We start from the raw sequence: 16,512 nt of genomic DNA on the forward strand, positions 1-16,512 counted from the left end.
AGGGCTGGATGAGCACAGGATGGGTCATCTGGACAGGCCAATCTGGAAGGTGGGTGATAAGGAATGTTCTGGCCACTAGGCCCTGCCCATACTCTCCCAGGTCGCTGGCCCATCCCACCTTTCTCACCTGTAGCCTTAGGAGGAAGTAATTACCTCCACCAAGTCTCAGGCTGGAGCAGCAGGAGTGGCAGCAGCTGTGGACACAACATGTGCTAGAGGTCACTTGGGGGTGGGGTCACTTGCAGGGAGGGTGGAGAAATGTCCTTGAGGGGAGAGGGGGAGGGGCTGCTCTCAGGACAGAGATAAATGAATAGCCCAGTGACCGGGCGGTGACCAGCGTGGGGAAACACTGAAGACAAGTTCAAAGGCAAGGAGGGAAGATACAGGCAGTGAGGCCACCTGCCAGGCTGTCCTGGGCCATGGGACACATTCAAAAGACAAAGGAAGAGGTGGTGCCCACGGGGCTAAGTGCCTGCTCAGCCTGGGCCAGGCTGTCGCTGGCCTGGCGGTCCAGGTCCCGGCACTCCTGCAGGGTGTCCTGGAACTGCCGGCAGGCCTCCTCCAGGATGGAGCTACTCCAGGTGGGCCAAGACTCCCAGTACCCTGGCTCCACCCAGGGCTTGGCCTCAGTGGCTCTGGGGCCAGGGCTGGAGCTGGGGCGCAAGGAGCTGTCCAGGTCTCGGCACAGCTGGTAGAGCTCACTGCCGCGCCCGGTCACACGCTCACCGTCGATGACTTTCAGGCCAGGCAGCAGCTCCCGGACCGCAGCCCAGTAGGAAGGGCTGGTGCAGAGCGGGTTGCTGAGCCTGGCCAGAGGGTCTCGGAGCCGCAGGTGCTCGAGGCACCGCAGCCCGGCTAAACACTGCAGCTGGCTCGGAGTGGCCAGCAGGTTGCCCGCAGCATTGAGACTCTGCAGGTTCTCACAGGCTGCCAGTGGCTCCAGCCCGGTCAGCCGATTGTTGGAGACATTTAGCACAGCCAGCTGGCGCAAGGATGCCAGTGGGCCCAGCTGGGTGAGCTCGTTGCCCGACAGGTCCAGCCACTCAAGGCCTAGGCACTCTCCCAGGCAGCCCAGGTCGGCCAGCCCTAAGCCTCGCAGCTTCAGCAGCAGGATGGACTCCAGGGCGAACTCGCCCGTACGTGACTTCAGCAGCTGGGGCGTGATGCGCAGCCTGCCTGCCTCTCCTGGCTTCTCCCCTGGAGGCTCCATGAGACAGATGTCTGTTCAGATGGCCTGGATCCTGGCAGTGCTGTCACAGGGACGTCGGTGCCACTGGGGGTCAGCCAGTTGCTCTCCCCAAAACAGACACCTTCAACTCTCCCCCGGCCAGTGCTGGGAGGCCTGTTTTGGATACCCTGCTGGAGGCCAACAAGTCCCTAAGGAGAGACAATTAAACAGTCAAGCAGGCAGGCCTCTCCCAAGCAATTCCTGTGTCCTGTGCAAGGGGTGATGGCATGAAGTTTGACCCTGCCTTTACTACCAGAGCCAACCATCTCTTTGGCCAGGCAAGACCAGGAGACCAAGGTCTGAGACACAGGCCACAAAGCCCACCTGAGTGACAGGGAGAGGGTGCAGGCCCCAACCCAAGGTCCAGGCTAGCCCTGGCTAGTTAGGGGCATGTTGGACGGGATTCCAGCCCAATGTCACCAGTTCTTTTCATTGTCAAATCCCAACTGGGGCCAAATGGGGGGTAAAATGCCATTATTTTTCAGTAACCACCCATGATCTAGCCTTATTAATTTTGAGGTGTTTCTCTTTTAAAAAGTTAAATTTATTTATTATTACTTTTTGAGATGTGGTCTTGCTATGTTGTCCAGGTTGGTCACAAACTCCTGGGCTCAAGTGATCCTCCCCTCAGCCTCCCAAGTTGCTAGGATTGACCCGGCTTTATTTTTGAATAGACAGTAGGTAACCACCATCACCAACCTGTTTCCTCCCTGGGATAGCCCATGCACGTGCTAACACCAATGAGAGCAGGCTGTTTTATTCACTCAAAAACATCTCAATTTCTAACATTAGCAATGAATTCAAAACAGTTTCCAGATAATGTGGGCCAACTTGTGCCCTCTGGTTGGAGCTGTAAGGCCTTTAGTCCTAGATGAGGAAACTGAGGTTAAAGGAGGGACGGGACAGGGAAGGCCGGGTAAGTGGTCTGGCCGGTTCCCATGCCATTCCTCCCCCAGCCACTGCCGGCAAAACTAGCTCTTTTGCTCTGGCATCAACTGGTCAGAGATCAACAGCACAGCACTGATCATTTTGTGCAAGACAGTATGATGCCAGCTGTAAATATGACATAATTTCCCAAAAGGGCAAGCTGGGAGAGGCCACATAGTCTTGGAGGGAGGGGCAGGGTGGCACCTAAACTGGCTGCAGAGAAGTGGGAAAGGGGCATGTCAAGTCACCGGTGGCCATGGGACAGCGTGAGCTCATGCGCTAGCGCAAGACTGTGCTGCAGACTGGCAAGGGATAGGCAGCCTGGGAGAGAGACAATGGCAACACTGCCCACAGAAGGGTCAAGCTTTAAGCAGAGAAGAAAACAAGAATGGACCTGGGCTCCAAGTGCAGCTTCCCAACCTTGCTGACTTTGGCCAGGCCCAGCCTCAGGAGTCTAACCCAGGCCCACGGGGTGATGCCTGCCAAGGAGATTGCAGATCTGTGGATGCAGGGTATTGGTGATCCCCAAGTCTGAGTTCACATAATCAACACTTTTTATTTCCCCCTCTCCAAGGAGACCAGGCCCAGAGCCTGACCCATTTTGCTCCTCCCATGCGCCAGTAAGACATCCACAGCACTCCCACCAGGGGCTGGGGAGGCTGCTCCCTACACCTCATCTGAGAAGCAGGGATCCTTGTCCTCATGATCCCCATTTCCTTACCTAGCTCCCTTTTTGTTTATATCTCATTTCTTTCCAAAACGGACAGAAAGCATCTACTGATGGGACTCCCTCAACGTGAACATGATCTGCTGGGGTTTATAAGTGGGAGTGAAGCAATCACCTTTGCATTTGGCCCCTAGAGTGGGGGTACAGGAGCACCAGGCACTAGAAACCTGCTATAAAAAACATGAGCAAGAGATACAGACCCCAAGGAGGGCAATGGGGAGAAGGAAAAAGAGCCTGTAACAGCTGGGGATCTGGCTAGGTGATGGCACGCAAGGGACGCCCTCCTCAAACATGTGGAATGCAGGCAGGACAGGCTGGGGACAAGAAGACATCCAGCTCTGCGGCACTGAGCTTGAATGGTGGTGCAGCACCAGGTTCTGGCTGCAGCTGCAGCTGTAGGCTGTGCTATGGGCTTCACTCCAGGAATGTGCACCCCTCCCCACACACTATTTTGGTAGCGCACATGGTTAGGAACTCCTGCGCACACACCACCACTTACGAGGCTGAATGACTGAGTCTGCAGAGCAGCTGCAGGGAGAACACGTGAGGCTTTCAAGGACCAACACTGGTAAGATGCTGCCCTCCAGCACACTGCTCTGCACCAGCACGGCCCTGTCCTGCCCTCACTGCAACGCAAGCTGCCTGGGTCTTGATGGTAAGTTGTGCAGAACCCTGATTCTCTTGGGGACCAATGACCTCCGCCCTGCTCCCACTCTCATATCGTGCCTCATGTCTGCACACCACAACCACGTAGCCTGAGAATGCCCATCGCCCGGTACAGACCCAACTAACATCAGGCTACCAGCAGACAATGACTGAGAACAGCTTCCCACACATCCACCTGCTTCAATGCTCTGCTGTGGAAAAGGGGAATCACCCCTGTCCTGTGGAAATGAAGTGAATCTGGAAAGAAGACTTGGTGACAGGGATGGCCTTGGGCCTCCAGGGAAGACAAGCCTTGCAGAGCCTCATCTACCTGGGAAATGTGCCCTGGAGCCAGCAGAGGCAGGGCAGAGCTAAGTCTGGGGGAGAAATGGTTCAACGCAGAGCAGCCTCAGGTGAACTGGGGCCCTTCCCCTGCCCCATTCCTTCCCCTCCCCCAACACTTTAAGAGGGCTTCCCAACTCTGGCATTTGGGCAGAGTAAGTCTCTGTTGTGGGGGCTGTTTTGTGCACTGTAGAATGTTTAGCAGCGTCTCTGGCCTCTTACCACTAGATGCCAACAGAACCACTCCTCTTCCCCCACTTACAACAACCAAAAATGTCACCTGGGAACAAAAGTGCCCTCAGTTGAGAACCAGGGCTCTAGAGCCCAGGCCCGCAGCTTGGGACCATCAAGCTTTTTCATCCTCTTCCTCTCACCCTCCATCTTCCTCATATTCTTCCCCCAACTGCGGCCACCTCTCCATTCCAGGCCTGCCCATCCTCTGAGAATGCTGCAGAGCCTGTTCAGTGGCGGCATACAGCAAAGGCACCAGGCCTCTTCTGAGAGCAGCTCGGACAGCTCAAGGGCTGGCAGCACAGAACAGGATGCTGCCCCCAAGGCAACTTTAGGCAGCATCACGTCCCTCCCCCACCCCCACCCCCAATCAGAATACTAGGAGAGAGTCTCAGAGCTGGGTCCAGGGCAAGCCCTGTCCCCACTACCCAGATGCACTTGATTCAGAGCAGGGTATATTAAGGAGGCTCCGTCACAGCCCTCACCTGCTATCACTGGGGAGCTTGTGAACACGCCTGTGCCCACCCCACTCCCCACTCCTAGCTGCTGTGGGGAGAGATGTGATCTAAGCAATTTGGAGGCCAGACTTTAATTCAAATCATGCTACTCAAACCATTAAAAATGATGTCTTACGAAGCTTTATTTGAAAAATGCTATTATACTGTGAAAATGAAAATACTGGATATTAAATAGTACATAGGGCATGATCTCAACGTAAAAAGAGGAAATATGCCAAAGTATTGACAGAGGCTACCTCTGAGTGAAAGGGCATGGTTAACTTCTCCTGCTTCCTTCATTTTCAGTGACACCCAAAAGTCATAAGGAATTAGTCCTCCAGGAAGGGCACAGGAATGGGCTTCCAGGGCTGCCAGTCCAGTAAGGGGACAGTCTGTCCCTTCACCCCCATGGCCTTGAGGACTCCCCTACTCCTCCTACCTTTATCTTTGCAGCCACCTTTCCCAGTGACCAGGCACCCTCAGGCCACCTGGATGCAAGTCTCATGGGGGTGACAGGGTTGCCCCAACACTCCCAGCCTCTCCCTTTCTTTCTTCTCCCGTCCAATCCAAGCCCAGTCCTTCCTGGATCCCGAGCCCTCAGGTCCCGCACTATGTCCTAAAGGAACACTCAGCACTCTACCGAATGGGTTCTATACATGTCCTTTCTCTCTTCCAAATAAGGGATTTGCCCTTTAAAAGAGGCCAGGGATTGGAGGTGAAGGGGGTGAGGGTGTTGGCAGGCGGGATGTATAACCAGCCACGGGGGGCCTGGGAAAGAGACTGATGCTCTTTCCACCATCGAAAGAAAGAAACCCCAAGGTTTCCAGTAGTCTGGAAACAAACTACTGGTAAGAATGACATTTTGAGGATTGGCTAGCTGGTCAGTTCCAACAATCAGGGGCTCTCTGGCCACTCTACAATGCCCAAGACGACTGGTGTGTGTGGGGTATATGTGCACGTCCTTCTCTGGCTACTCCACCTTGGGGTTTCTTTCTTCCTACAGTGCAAGCGGCCTCAGAAAGTGCTCCAGCCACCTAGGCTCCCAGTGGCTGAGGACATATCCCACCTGCTAGCACCTGCCTCCTCTTCACCCTGGCCACTTTTTGAGAAAGCAAGCCTCTTAACGGCATGTATACCTTTGTCCAGGTAGACAGGGTGTATGCAAGGTCCTGAATACCCACGACTATCTCAATAGAGAATTACAGTGAAGAAAGCCATAGGGTACAACTCATAACCATTATGAGCACAGTAAGCCTTTTCTATGCACATGATGCTAGATATAAATGAAGCAATGGGGAGATGGAAAATAACATCTCTCAGAAAAAATACAGCAATCAGTCAAGAATTGAGAAACTGTCCCAATTCTTACCAAATAGGTTTGGGATTCTGGCCATCCCCGTCTGACATCCCATAAGGCAACACTCTGCTGTCTACTTTGATCTACTGCAATTTCTACGCATAGGTGCTCTTCAGAGCTCCTGAGACTCCAGGATGGCCACAGGCACCCCACCGTGCATGCTATCCCGCACGCTGGGCAGACTAGAGGGTCTCCGGTTTCTCAGCCAGGTCACTACAGGAGAAGCTAAGGGGAGGAGGGGTGTAGTTAGGGAAGTTCTCCAGGTTGGTCTTCAAGAAGAGCAGATGCTCAATGACCTCCACTTTGAGAGAGGAGTTCTGTTCTATGATGGTGGGGCTGTTCAGGGAGGCAAAGATATTTTCAGAAAAGGCACCCCTAGGGGGGCAAGACAGATAGATGGTAGCCAGTTTGGCCAGGGTTGGCCAGGGTTGGCCAGGCTTCTCGCTTCTTCTCCCAGTAAGCCAGGGGGTCCCCCTGGGCTCCAATGGTCTCATTCTCCCACAGGTACTTCTTGACAGTGACACTGGCTCCCAGGGAAAGTGAGCCTACTTTCAGGAGAAAGAAGAGACCGACAATCCTGCCCTGCTCCTGGAGTGCCCAACCTGACCCACAGTGGTGGGGGCTATTCTTTCACCATCAGGAAATTTCAAGGAGCAGGCATCCACTGGCGGAGTGGAGAAAGTGGGCACAGCATGGGCTGGGGGTGGCCGGTACTGCAGTGTATCTCAGGTTGGGGTTCAGAGCATCACCCCTTCTTCTCTCTCGGTGGGGGAAGGGACGAGGCTAAGGAACCCCAGCCACGCTCTACCCCAGTGCCAGAGAGGGCACTGGGGGAAACTGCCCTGGAACCTGCATGCTTTGTCTGTGGCTCCACTCCCACAATCTCCAGCTTCTGAAAGTGGCCTGGATGGGGAAGTTGTTTTCCTTTTTAAGAAGGATGTGTAATAATATTTCCCATGCTAGAGTGGAATGATTAAGCATAAGACCAGATTAATGGACCCAACCCACAGCCACTACCTTCTGCAGAAGAGAATCTCTCAGCAGTAAGGCAGGGCTTTTTTCACATCTTGTATCCTCATACCCACTCTTGGGATAGGGTGCTGGGAACTGTCCCAAGCAACAAGTAGTAACAGCAGCAAAAGGCTGGTTAAGGAACAACTGCAGACCTGCCACTCCTAAGCTCACTCCCACCCAATTCTGGGCCAATGTGGTTTTATTTATTTGCTCCCTTGGATCCCATTTCTCCAGGAAGCCAACTGCACTAGCTGTCTGCAAATAAGCTATCTTGTGCATTTTAGCTTTTTTTTCTTAATATAAATATTCTGGCTTTGTATTTTTGTCTATTTCAATCTATGGCCCTCATTCCTACACTGTTCTCTTATGCTTTCTGTTGTTTTTATCACCATGGAGAGCAACAATGTGGTGTGCACAGCTTACTGAATTATCTCATTTTTGCCAATGAAAGCTGGATCTTCTGCCATAGTGTCCCCCTGAAACCCACTCACTTGAAAATGTTTCAGGGGGAACTAGATTTTACCTGGGTTGACCTGTGATGATTGGAAATTAGGCTAAACAGGAGAAAGTGGTGCCCAGAGGTTAGGAGAGGCTGGGCCAAGTGAAAGGTACAGAGAGGAAGCCAAGGTTAGATGAGGGTTGCCCAATCCTAGGGTACCAGACATGCTTTACATACCAGATCCATCTTTCACGGGATTAGGCTAGGTTTACCATGTACGACAGGGTATGTGTGTGTGTGTGTGTGTGTGTGTGTGTGTGTGTGTGTGTTCCCAAAAAATTGAGTTGGCGAGGATAAGTTTTAAGACCAATACCCCTGTACTCATCCTGTGCAGTCCAGGGATGGATATATGAAGCAAGAAACTAAAATCCTTAAACTTCCAAAAATCTTGGCTTCCAGGGAGACCCACAGCAAGGGCCTCTTGACCGTGCCCAGAGCCAGTGTCCTGCTCTGCTGCAGCCGTGATTAATAGTGTCATGGTAGCTAAAGGAGAAAAAGGGGGTTTTGTTTACATGCTGTGAGATCACTGCGAACTTCCTTCACTGTGCTGAAATGGAGCAAGCACAACAGAACCATCGTGCAGTGCACAGTGGGTGTAGCGTACTGGGCAGTGTGCACTGGGTGGTGTGCAGTGGGCAGTGCACACTGGGGGCTGTGCAGTGGGCGGTGTGCACTGGGTGCTGTGCAGTGGGTGGTGTGCACTGGGTGCTGTGCAGTGGGTGGTGTGCACTGGGTGCTGTGTAGTGGGCGGTGTGCGCTGGGGGCTGTGCAGTGGGCGGTGTGCACTGGGAACTGTACTGGGTGGCCTGGTTTGTGTAAATATAATGTGTTGGTCTTTCTCCATGTTCTTTTGCAGTGTGTTTACAAACTTTTTGTATTGAGAGAAAATGCCCAAAACATCTTTGACCAATGGTTCTGTGCCAGGCAAAAGGATCTGACACGTTAGTCTGTGGGGCCCTCTTCTTAAAGTGGGAATCTTGAACCATCCTTTCTTTTGTGCTCTCCTTCTCCTATTTCCTATTTTGGACCAGATCCTCTGTCCTAAAAACTTGACTCCTGCCCTACCCTCTTCTTCGTTCCCTTCCTCCCCTGCAAAAAAAACCTACACACCCACACAGACATACATTTAATTCTTAGGCTGTCTCCACAAGTCTTAAATAATTTATGCAAAAATCCTGAAGAAGTCAGGAACCCTCCTTGCTCTCAGCTTCTGAGTCAAGACCAATTTCTCAATGTGATTCATGCCAAACACTTAAGACACTACTGTATTTGGATGGATCAAACCTACTTAATCTGTAATCCTAAAGTAGAGAGAAGCAACGGGGGCCTTCCATGTAGAAAAAAAGGTCAGGAGACCAAGCATGGGAATGTGAACGTATATTCAAGTTACCAGGAACTTTTACGCAGGTGCAAGAGACTTAGGTCAAAGTGGACATTAGATTAATAGGAGACAGACAAAACTGTCTCTATGTTTACTGCTAGAAACCAAAGCTTTGTGAGAAATCTTGAATTTACGGGCAGGGAGAGAGGGTAGGAAAGCCTGTACCTGTCTGCTCTCTCCCTGATCCCTGCTGCTCATTCCTGAACTGCAGGAGATACCTCCATGATGGGGTGTGTCTACTGGATGGTTGATTTTGCTGTACCAAACACTTCCTTTCCCATTTTCTAATCATTTTGTAACATACATGCTGACTCTTTTCCATTCCCTTCTTTTGCTGGGAAATACAATGAATAAGTAGACTTACTGGTACTGAAACTATCAAGAAAAAAAAAGATTGAAAACCTGCATATGCTGACACTGAGTGATAGGGGAGGATCAGCAGAGATGGCAGGGCTGCCTCAAGTGAGACTCTGGCCAGAGAGGAGCTCCTTCCAGCCAGGAGAGTCTCAGAAGGGTTAGGAGGCAACAGCTTCAAGCCCACCTTGCAAGAACTTAGTCAGCCACCATAAATCCAACAAATGAAGGCCCACATGAAGTGACACTTGTGGAGGGGCTGGATAAAGGTGCAAATGACACTTTCGGACATCAGAACTGAGAACTAGAGGAGACTTGCCTCAACTCTTATCTCATGACCAAGGAAACTGCAACCCAGAGTGTTAACATCCAAGCCTCCAGAAGCAGTTTGTAGGCTCTATCGCTATGGATGAGGACACAGAATGGGGCATAGAACCAGCCCCTCCTGACAATGAGACAGAAAAGGGAAAGACCTGTCTCTCAGCACTGCAGCCTGGTCACAGCCCCAAACCCTCATCTGCAGACCTACCAATTTACCCCAGGGCACCAATCCTGTTCTTTTTTTTTTGAGACAGAGTCTCACTGTGTTGCCCGGGCTAGAGTGCCGTGGCGTCAGCCTAGCTCACAGCAACCTCAAACTCCTGGGCTCAAGCAATCCTTCTGCCTCAGCCTCCCGAGTAGCTGGGACTACAGGCATGCACCACCATGCCTGGCTAATTTTTTCTATATATTTTTAGCTGTCCAATTAATTTCTTTCTATTTTTAGTAGAGACGGGGTCTCGCTCTTGCTCAGGCTGGTCTCAAACTCCTGAGCTCAAACAATCCGCCCGCCTCGGCCTTCCGGAGTGCTAGGATTACAGGTGTGAGCCACCGCGCCCGGCCACCAATCCTGTTCTTTTTCCCACTTAGCCCGTCCCATCAGAAACTCTACACTTCCACAGATATTCTTGATCCATTCAATCATTTAATAAAAATTCATCGAATATCTACTATAAACTAGCATTTGTACCCTCAAGATACAAGTAACTGCCTGGTTGACACTCATGGCTCAGGATGAGGCGACAACTTGGAAATGGGCTCATCACACTAAAGCAAGGGAAAGTGGGGTACAGTGCTATGAGGCAGAAGAGGCTTGGGGGGGGGCCTCAGGCTGACCTACCAATAACGGTCTGTTATTTTGAAGAGCTTAGAGTTTTTCTTATAAGGGGTTGTTTACCTTAGGCTATTGCTTCTGGATCTTTAACTCCTGATAGAGCCGCTGGGTGGATCCAGGATTTCCCACAGTCACCGGTACGACAGAAACACCACCACGTTCTCTTCCACTGGGGCACATGAGGATGACAGCTAGGCTGACATTGTTGACAGCCAACCCTGAATCTACATCAATCTGAAATGTAAATTTTAAAAAGAAAGTCATCCACAAACTCCAGTACTTTATTAGTAAGAAGCTACTTGTGATACATGTCACCACAGGTGACCAACAAACATTGGAGGACCACAACCACAGCCAGATGAGACTCGAAGGGCTCCAAGCTGAGGCAAGTCTCCCATGGGCAGACCACGTGGGCAGCAGTCTGGAAGGTGTACAGTAGGGCCATACGGGAGGCCAGCATAGCACTGGGAAGTCAGAGGTAAGGAGGGCCAGGGCAGGGTAGTGACAGAGGGGTGGAGGGCACAGACATTGTAGAGGACTGTTCAGGAGGTAGATTATGCTGGAGTCCCAATGGAGAGGAGGAAGAAGGGCTAGAGTGACTCCCTAGTGAGCCTATTTACTCACACAGGTAGTCTGGGATATGCTGAGTTTGAGGTTCTTTTGGAACAAATCTTCAGGCAAGTTTTCACAGAAGCTGAGAGAAAACACCAAAAGGAGAAGAGAATGGAGGGTAGCTGCCAGGTAACGCTGACAATATGGGGAGGGTAGAAGATGAGGTCTCAAAGATGATTCAGGGGCAGAGGGGAGACACAACGAAAACCCAAAGGGAAGTGAGGGTATGGAAAGCAAGGGAAGAGACTTTCAAGGAAAGAGTGGGCAACAAGGTCAAAAGTCACTTCTGTGCGCGGTGCAGCAAGAGTGTGGGAGAAGCAGGAACTTGGAATGCTGGAAGCAGAGTGGGAGGGAAAAGGCTTGGCTGTGTCTCTAAACAGAAGGTGCAACAGGAAGAGGATCAAGCTAACTATACAGGAAAGAGGTGGAATCCACAACAAGAGCTTCCTAGGGAAAGGGATCCAGGGCATGGGTGGTGGATGGGATTAGCCTCAGAGATGGGAAGGAAGCAGGATGGGTACGGTGGGAGGCAAGCCCTTGGTCCATTCAATCAAGTAACAAAAATTCATCAAATATCTAGTAGGAGCCAGCACTGTGCCTGGTTGCCACTCATGGCTCAGGACAGAAGACAACTTAGAAATGGGCTCATTACAGCAGAGCAAGGGAAAGTGGGGTATGGTGCCATGAGGCAGGGAGGACTTTTGTGGGGGGGCGCTCAGGCTGACCTACCGATAAACAGAGGCTATTACACTGAAGAACTTAGATTTTGTCTTGCAAGGAGTTGTCCATCTTAGGCTAATGCTGAGGAGCTTCTGCCTAAGAGTCTACTGATTCCTTCTGGCTGAATGACCTAGCTTAGCCCGGGGTGGGAGACACCTGAGCACTTAGGCACTGGCTTAATAAATCAGAGGCCTCCTTCTCACCGCTCTTCCCAATCCTTTTCCTACATGCATGCCCAGAAGGAAAGGGGCCACTCCTCTCTCTCCTATGCCTGAGTCACTCCATAATTATGCCCGGTCTTCCTTTCCTCACTCGGCCTAGGCCCGCCAGCCCTCTCCTCTCACCCCCTGCACTGGGGGAGGGAGTGTCCATTCCACCCCACCCAGCAGAGGATTGTGAGCACTTGCTGGGCCCTCAAGCCCTGGGTGTCTCTGGCCCCATCCCCACCTGTGAGAAGACTGAAAGGCGGTGAGGAAAAGGATGGGAAGACAGGAACATGTGGAAGGAAGAGAGTAGAGCGAGCCACTATATATTTGTGGGTTTTGTACCACCTGCACATTTGGCTACTTATAAAACCTAAGAAAGATGTTGCAAATAATCACTCATCATTAGACTTCGCACTGCACAAAAATGACCTAAAATGAGATATGTTTAAAACGGTACACCAGCAGAACCCTTTGCTCTTTTCTGGGAGGTTAGGGTTAGAATTTATAATGGAGTAAGAACATGACACCCACAGCCACGCTCCGCGGCTTTACATCCTGGCTCTGCTGCCCACCGGCTGTGATCGTGCTGCCACAAGCCCCGGTTTCCTCGTCTCTACGACGGGGACAACGACAGCACCCACCTGACGGGACTGGTGCGGGTTAAATGAGTTAATGTCTGTCAAGGTATTTCAGGGCAGTTCTTGGCACACAGGGAAAGGCGGGTAAGAGCCGGCTGTTCCGAAAGATTCTGTGCTTACGAGGAGTGTTTTAGGAGCGGTGGAACTGGGGAGAGGAGGCTAATCCAGGAGGGGGCCACCTGGGCTGCCAGGTCTGTGGAGAGGGAACGGCAATGCCCCCTCCCCGGCTTACCTCAGGCCGGGTTCCGGGGGTGGGGCCGGCCGCCCGCAGAGACCGCGCTGGCCAAGCCTCGAAGCCGGGCACAGCTCCACACAGCAGCCGCCGTCGCCCCCTCGGCGGCCCAGCGGCCCCGCGCCCGCCACCCGCCGCCGCCCCGCGCCGCAGGCCGAAACTGCAGCGCACCACACAGCTGGCAAGAGGAGAGGGAGGGGGCACTTCGTGTTCCGGGGCGCTCAAAGGGCCACTTCGGGGAGCGACATCCCCGCAGTTAGTACATTCCTCCAGCCGGCGGCGGGCCCGAGTGCGCAGGCGCGGGCAGCACGACCGGAAGGGGCGGAGCTGAGGGTCTCCTCGCTGGGGTTGGGGCTTTACCCTTGCTCCAGAGCTGAGCTACTTGGTGTTGGTTAGAAGTTGGTGCTGGTTTAGTGGCGTGGCCCTGGAGAACGCACCTACACGCCTTTATACAATACATGTTTGGTGGTGTTCACTCTGTACCAGGCTCTGGGCCGGTGATGGCCTAGATTCCCTCTCCTCCAAGCGGTCCCCAGGGCCCCTTCCAGCCCGAGGACTCTGCGCTGCGTGAGTCGGACCGCCCCTGTGCTCGGTCTCGCCCGCACTTGCAGACGGAAGGGGCCACGAAAAACGACAGGGATCCATATGTTGGGGGTTCCCGTAGCTGGAAGGTTCACGCATCGTTTCAGGAAACCCTCCCAGGGTGTCTCCCCCAACAAATGCCCGCTGCCCGGTGACGCCCAGGGCACGTCCGCGCCTGTGTCACTGGGGTGCCCTGCCACCTCCACACACTGCAAATGGTCCAGGGCCAAAGAAGCCGCGATCCCTGGGCAGAGCGCAGAATGCCTCTTTCTCCCATGTTGGTCCCACGTGGACACCAAAGTGCGCAACTTCTGCCTCACCGGCTACCTTGAGCTTCTTTTCACCTCCTGAGTCAAACGAACTCAAGGTCTAGGCTGAGGGCAGTCTTCCCTATTCATCTTCCAGGGGTGGTCTCAGCTTCTTCCAGCATCCTTCCTCCTACTCCAAGCAAATTAAGGCAAGGCCAGGCCAGTAGAACTGCTTGAGCTAAGACTGGGACTCCTGCCCCTAAATAGTGATTTTATCTTTATACTTTATCAAAGTTATTTTTAATCTCACTTGATCTTCTCCTTATACAGATCAGAAAACAGACTCCAACAGCATGTTGAAGTAGGAAATGGGACTAGTGATAAAGACAGTAAGGAAGTCTTTATTCAAGAGGGTTGGCTGCCAAAGGGGTTTTGCAGTAGGGAAAAGGGATCAAGCTCAACATCAAATACAAGGACAGGTGGAGAGTTATAGCTAAGGAGCAGGGTGGGGGTCAGTGGATGAAAAATTGCTAAAAGGAAACATAAAGGCTAGAGTGATCAGATACCAACTATGGGGGATTTTTGCTAAACTGACTCAGGAGGATTCTTGATAAAACTGGACTTAGTAAGCCAAGGACAGAGCCCAAGTTCAGGGCCTAGTCAAAAAGGGGATTCAGAGGAGCCTGACTCAAGTTTGGTCAAGGAGAGAGCCTTTTTCAAAAGCCACAAATGGTTTTAGGGTTGTGTTGTTACTTGGGGTCCACATAATGGGCTCAGAGCTGGTCACTTTCCAGTGTTAATGGAGAAGCACTCTAAGAAGAGGAGTTTCTTATGCAAAAGAAGTCAAAAGATCAGTCAGAGATGGATTGGGAGAGAAAGAACCAAAGGAAGCTCAGATCTTCCTGTATGTACAAAGCTTGTCATTGCAGCCAAGCCAAGTTTGGGGAAGGTGTACCTAAAGTCATCTTGTTTTGGTAGGTGTTTTACAAAAAGATAAATAGGAAGGGCTCCTATCCCTAGAGCTTCCAGATCTAGAAGCCCTGTTTGCAGAGGTGACAGCAGGTGGGAAGGGGCCACATTGTGTGCTGACTCAGTCGCAGTGCAAGGGAGAGGCTGGCTCAGTTAGCCCAAACAATGTTTTAACATGCAAAGTAATTGGATGGATAAGGTGCTTTGCCTTGCCCTGTCTCCAAAGCAAAGGCATCTATGTGACTTTGCTATTCCACTCCAACTCTTGGAGTATTTCGTAGCCTTGTGGAGTGTCAGAGCTGGACAGATTCTTTTTTTTTTTTTTTTTTGAGACAGACTCTCACTGTGTTGCCCGGGCTAGAGTGAGTGCCGTGGTGTCAGCCTAGCTCACAGCAACCTCAAACTCCTGGGCTCAAGCAATCCTCCTGCCTCAGCCTCCTGAGTAGCTGGGACTACAGGCATGCGCCACCATGCCCGGCTAAATTTTTCTATATATTTTTAGTTGTCCAATTAATTTCTTTCTAATTTTTAGTAGAGACGGGGTCTCGCTCTTGCTCAGGCTGGTCTCGAACTCCTGAGCTCAAACAATCCGCCCGCCTTGGCCTCCCAGAGGGCTAGGATTACAGATGTGAGCCACCGCGCCTGGCCTGGACAGATTCTTAGAAGTCTATCCACAGCCCCAATTTTTACAAATGCTGTGCAGTGAATACATGTCAGAGTTGTGGCTTGGACTGGAGCCAGGGTGTTCCCCACTAGTGTGTATGCTTTAACTCTTAAATTACCCTTTGCTCCATCTTCTGGTGTTGGAAGCTCTATCCCTGAAAATGTCTTTGTTCAAAAGGTGAAACAATAATAGATTTTCACAAGTATAAAAACTACTACACTTTACCAAAGAGCTTAACACTTTTTGCTTACAATAATTATGTGAGGTAGGACAAAGAGGTATTATTATTCCTAAGTGACAAATGAAGCTGAGGCATAGGGAATTTGGGAATTTAAGGGGCAGCCCAGGTGAGGATTAAATCCCCTGTGGAGATCTTTGTCTGCAGCCCAGAAATCTTCCTACTTCAGCAGTGGATTAAGATGCAGAAGACCTGGGAACTTGTTTAAAATGCAGAATACAGGGCCCACACCCATTCTGTGCATCTGGAAGGAGCCCAGGAAATGACTTAAAATAAGCCCCCAAGAAAGTGAAATGCATCAGAATCTCGTGGTGCACTGACACTTTTGAAAAACTCTGATCTAAAAGCAAACTGTTTGCCTCATATGCCCCCAAAAAGGATCTTGAAAAACTATACACTTTAAAGTTGACATCTGTATCAGTCTTCCAGGGTTACCATAACAAAGTACCACAAACCAGGTGGCTTTAAACAACAGAAATGAATTGTCTCCTGGTTCTGGAGGGTAGGTGTCTGAAATCAGAGGTGTTGGCAGGGCTGTGCTCTTTCTGCAGGCTCCACAGGAGAATCCATTCTGTGTTTTTCTCTTAGCTTCTGGTGCTCCTAGCAATCCCTGGCATTTTTTTGGCAGAGACTAGACGGGCTCCATAATCATGTCTGAACACAGACAAAACAAGAACATTATTCAAACCACAAAAAGGAGCAAACCCCTCCCTGTCCTGACTGATGCGAATGACTGTTGCTTTTCACCAACCATAAATTTAGCCTAGCTCCATTCTTCTCACCTTCTATATAAGAATTATCTAGAACTGCAGTTCCCCCACCGTCCTCCATGAAACTTAGGAAGTGGAGGGACCACTGGGGGGCCGCACAGCAGGAGGTGAGCAGCAGGCAACCTGTTCCCCATTGCTCACATCACCACCTGAGCTGGGACTACAGGCGCTCCCACAACACCCGGCTAACTTTTTCTATTTTTAGTTGGGGGCAGGGGGCGAGCCTCGCTCTTGCTCAGGCTGATCTCGACCTCCTGAGCTCAAGCAATCCTCCCACC

At 51.5% G+C, this 16,512-nt stretch overlaps 1 protein-coding gene across 1 annotated transcript; it reads right to left on the reverse strand.

The window, feature by feature from the left end:
- Nucleotides 1–237: 237 nt before the first annotated feature.
- LRRC61 (leucine rich repeat containing 61) lies at nt 238–12,864 on the reverse strand. Its single transcript, XM_012662133.1, has 3 exons — nt 12,764–12,864; nt 10,419–10,589; nt 238–1,377 (listed from the first exon to the last, which is right to left on the reverse strand). The coding sequence occupies exon 3, from the start codon at nt 1,208–1,210 to the stop codon at nt 431–433; it is 780 nt and encodes a 259-aa protein (XP_012517587.1). The 5' UTR covers nt 1,211–1,377; nt 10,419–10,589; nt 12,764–12,864; the 3' UTR covers nt 238–430.
- Between the last annotated feature and the right edge of the window lie 3,648 nt (nt 12,865–16,512).

This window comes from Propithecus coquereli, unplaced genomic scaffold (genome assembly GCF_000956105.1).
Source record: "Propithecus coquereli isolate 6110/MARCELLA unplaced genomic scaffold, Pcoq_1.0 Scaffold75, whole genome shotgun sequence".
In the NCBI taxonomy this organism is placed as follows: Eukaryota; Metazoa; Chordata; class Mammalia; order Primates; family Indriidae; genus Propithecus; species Propithecus coquereli.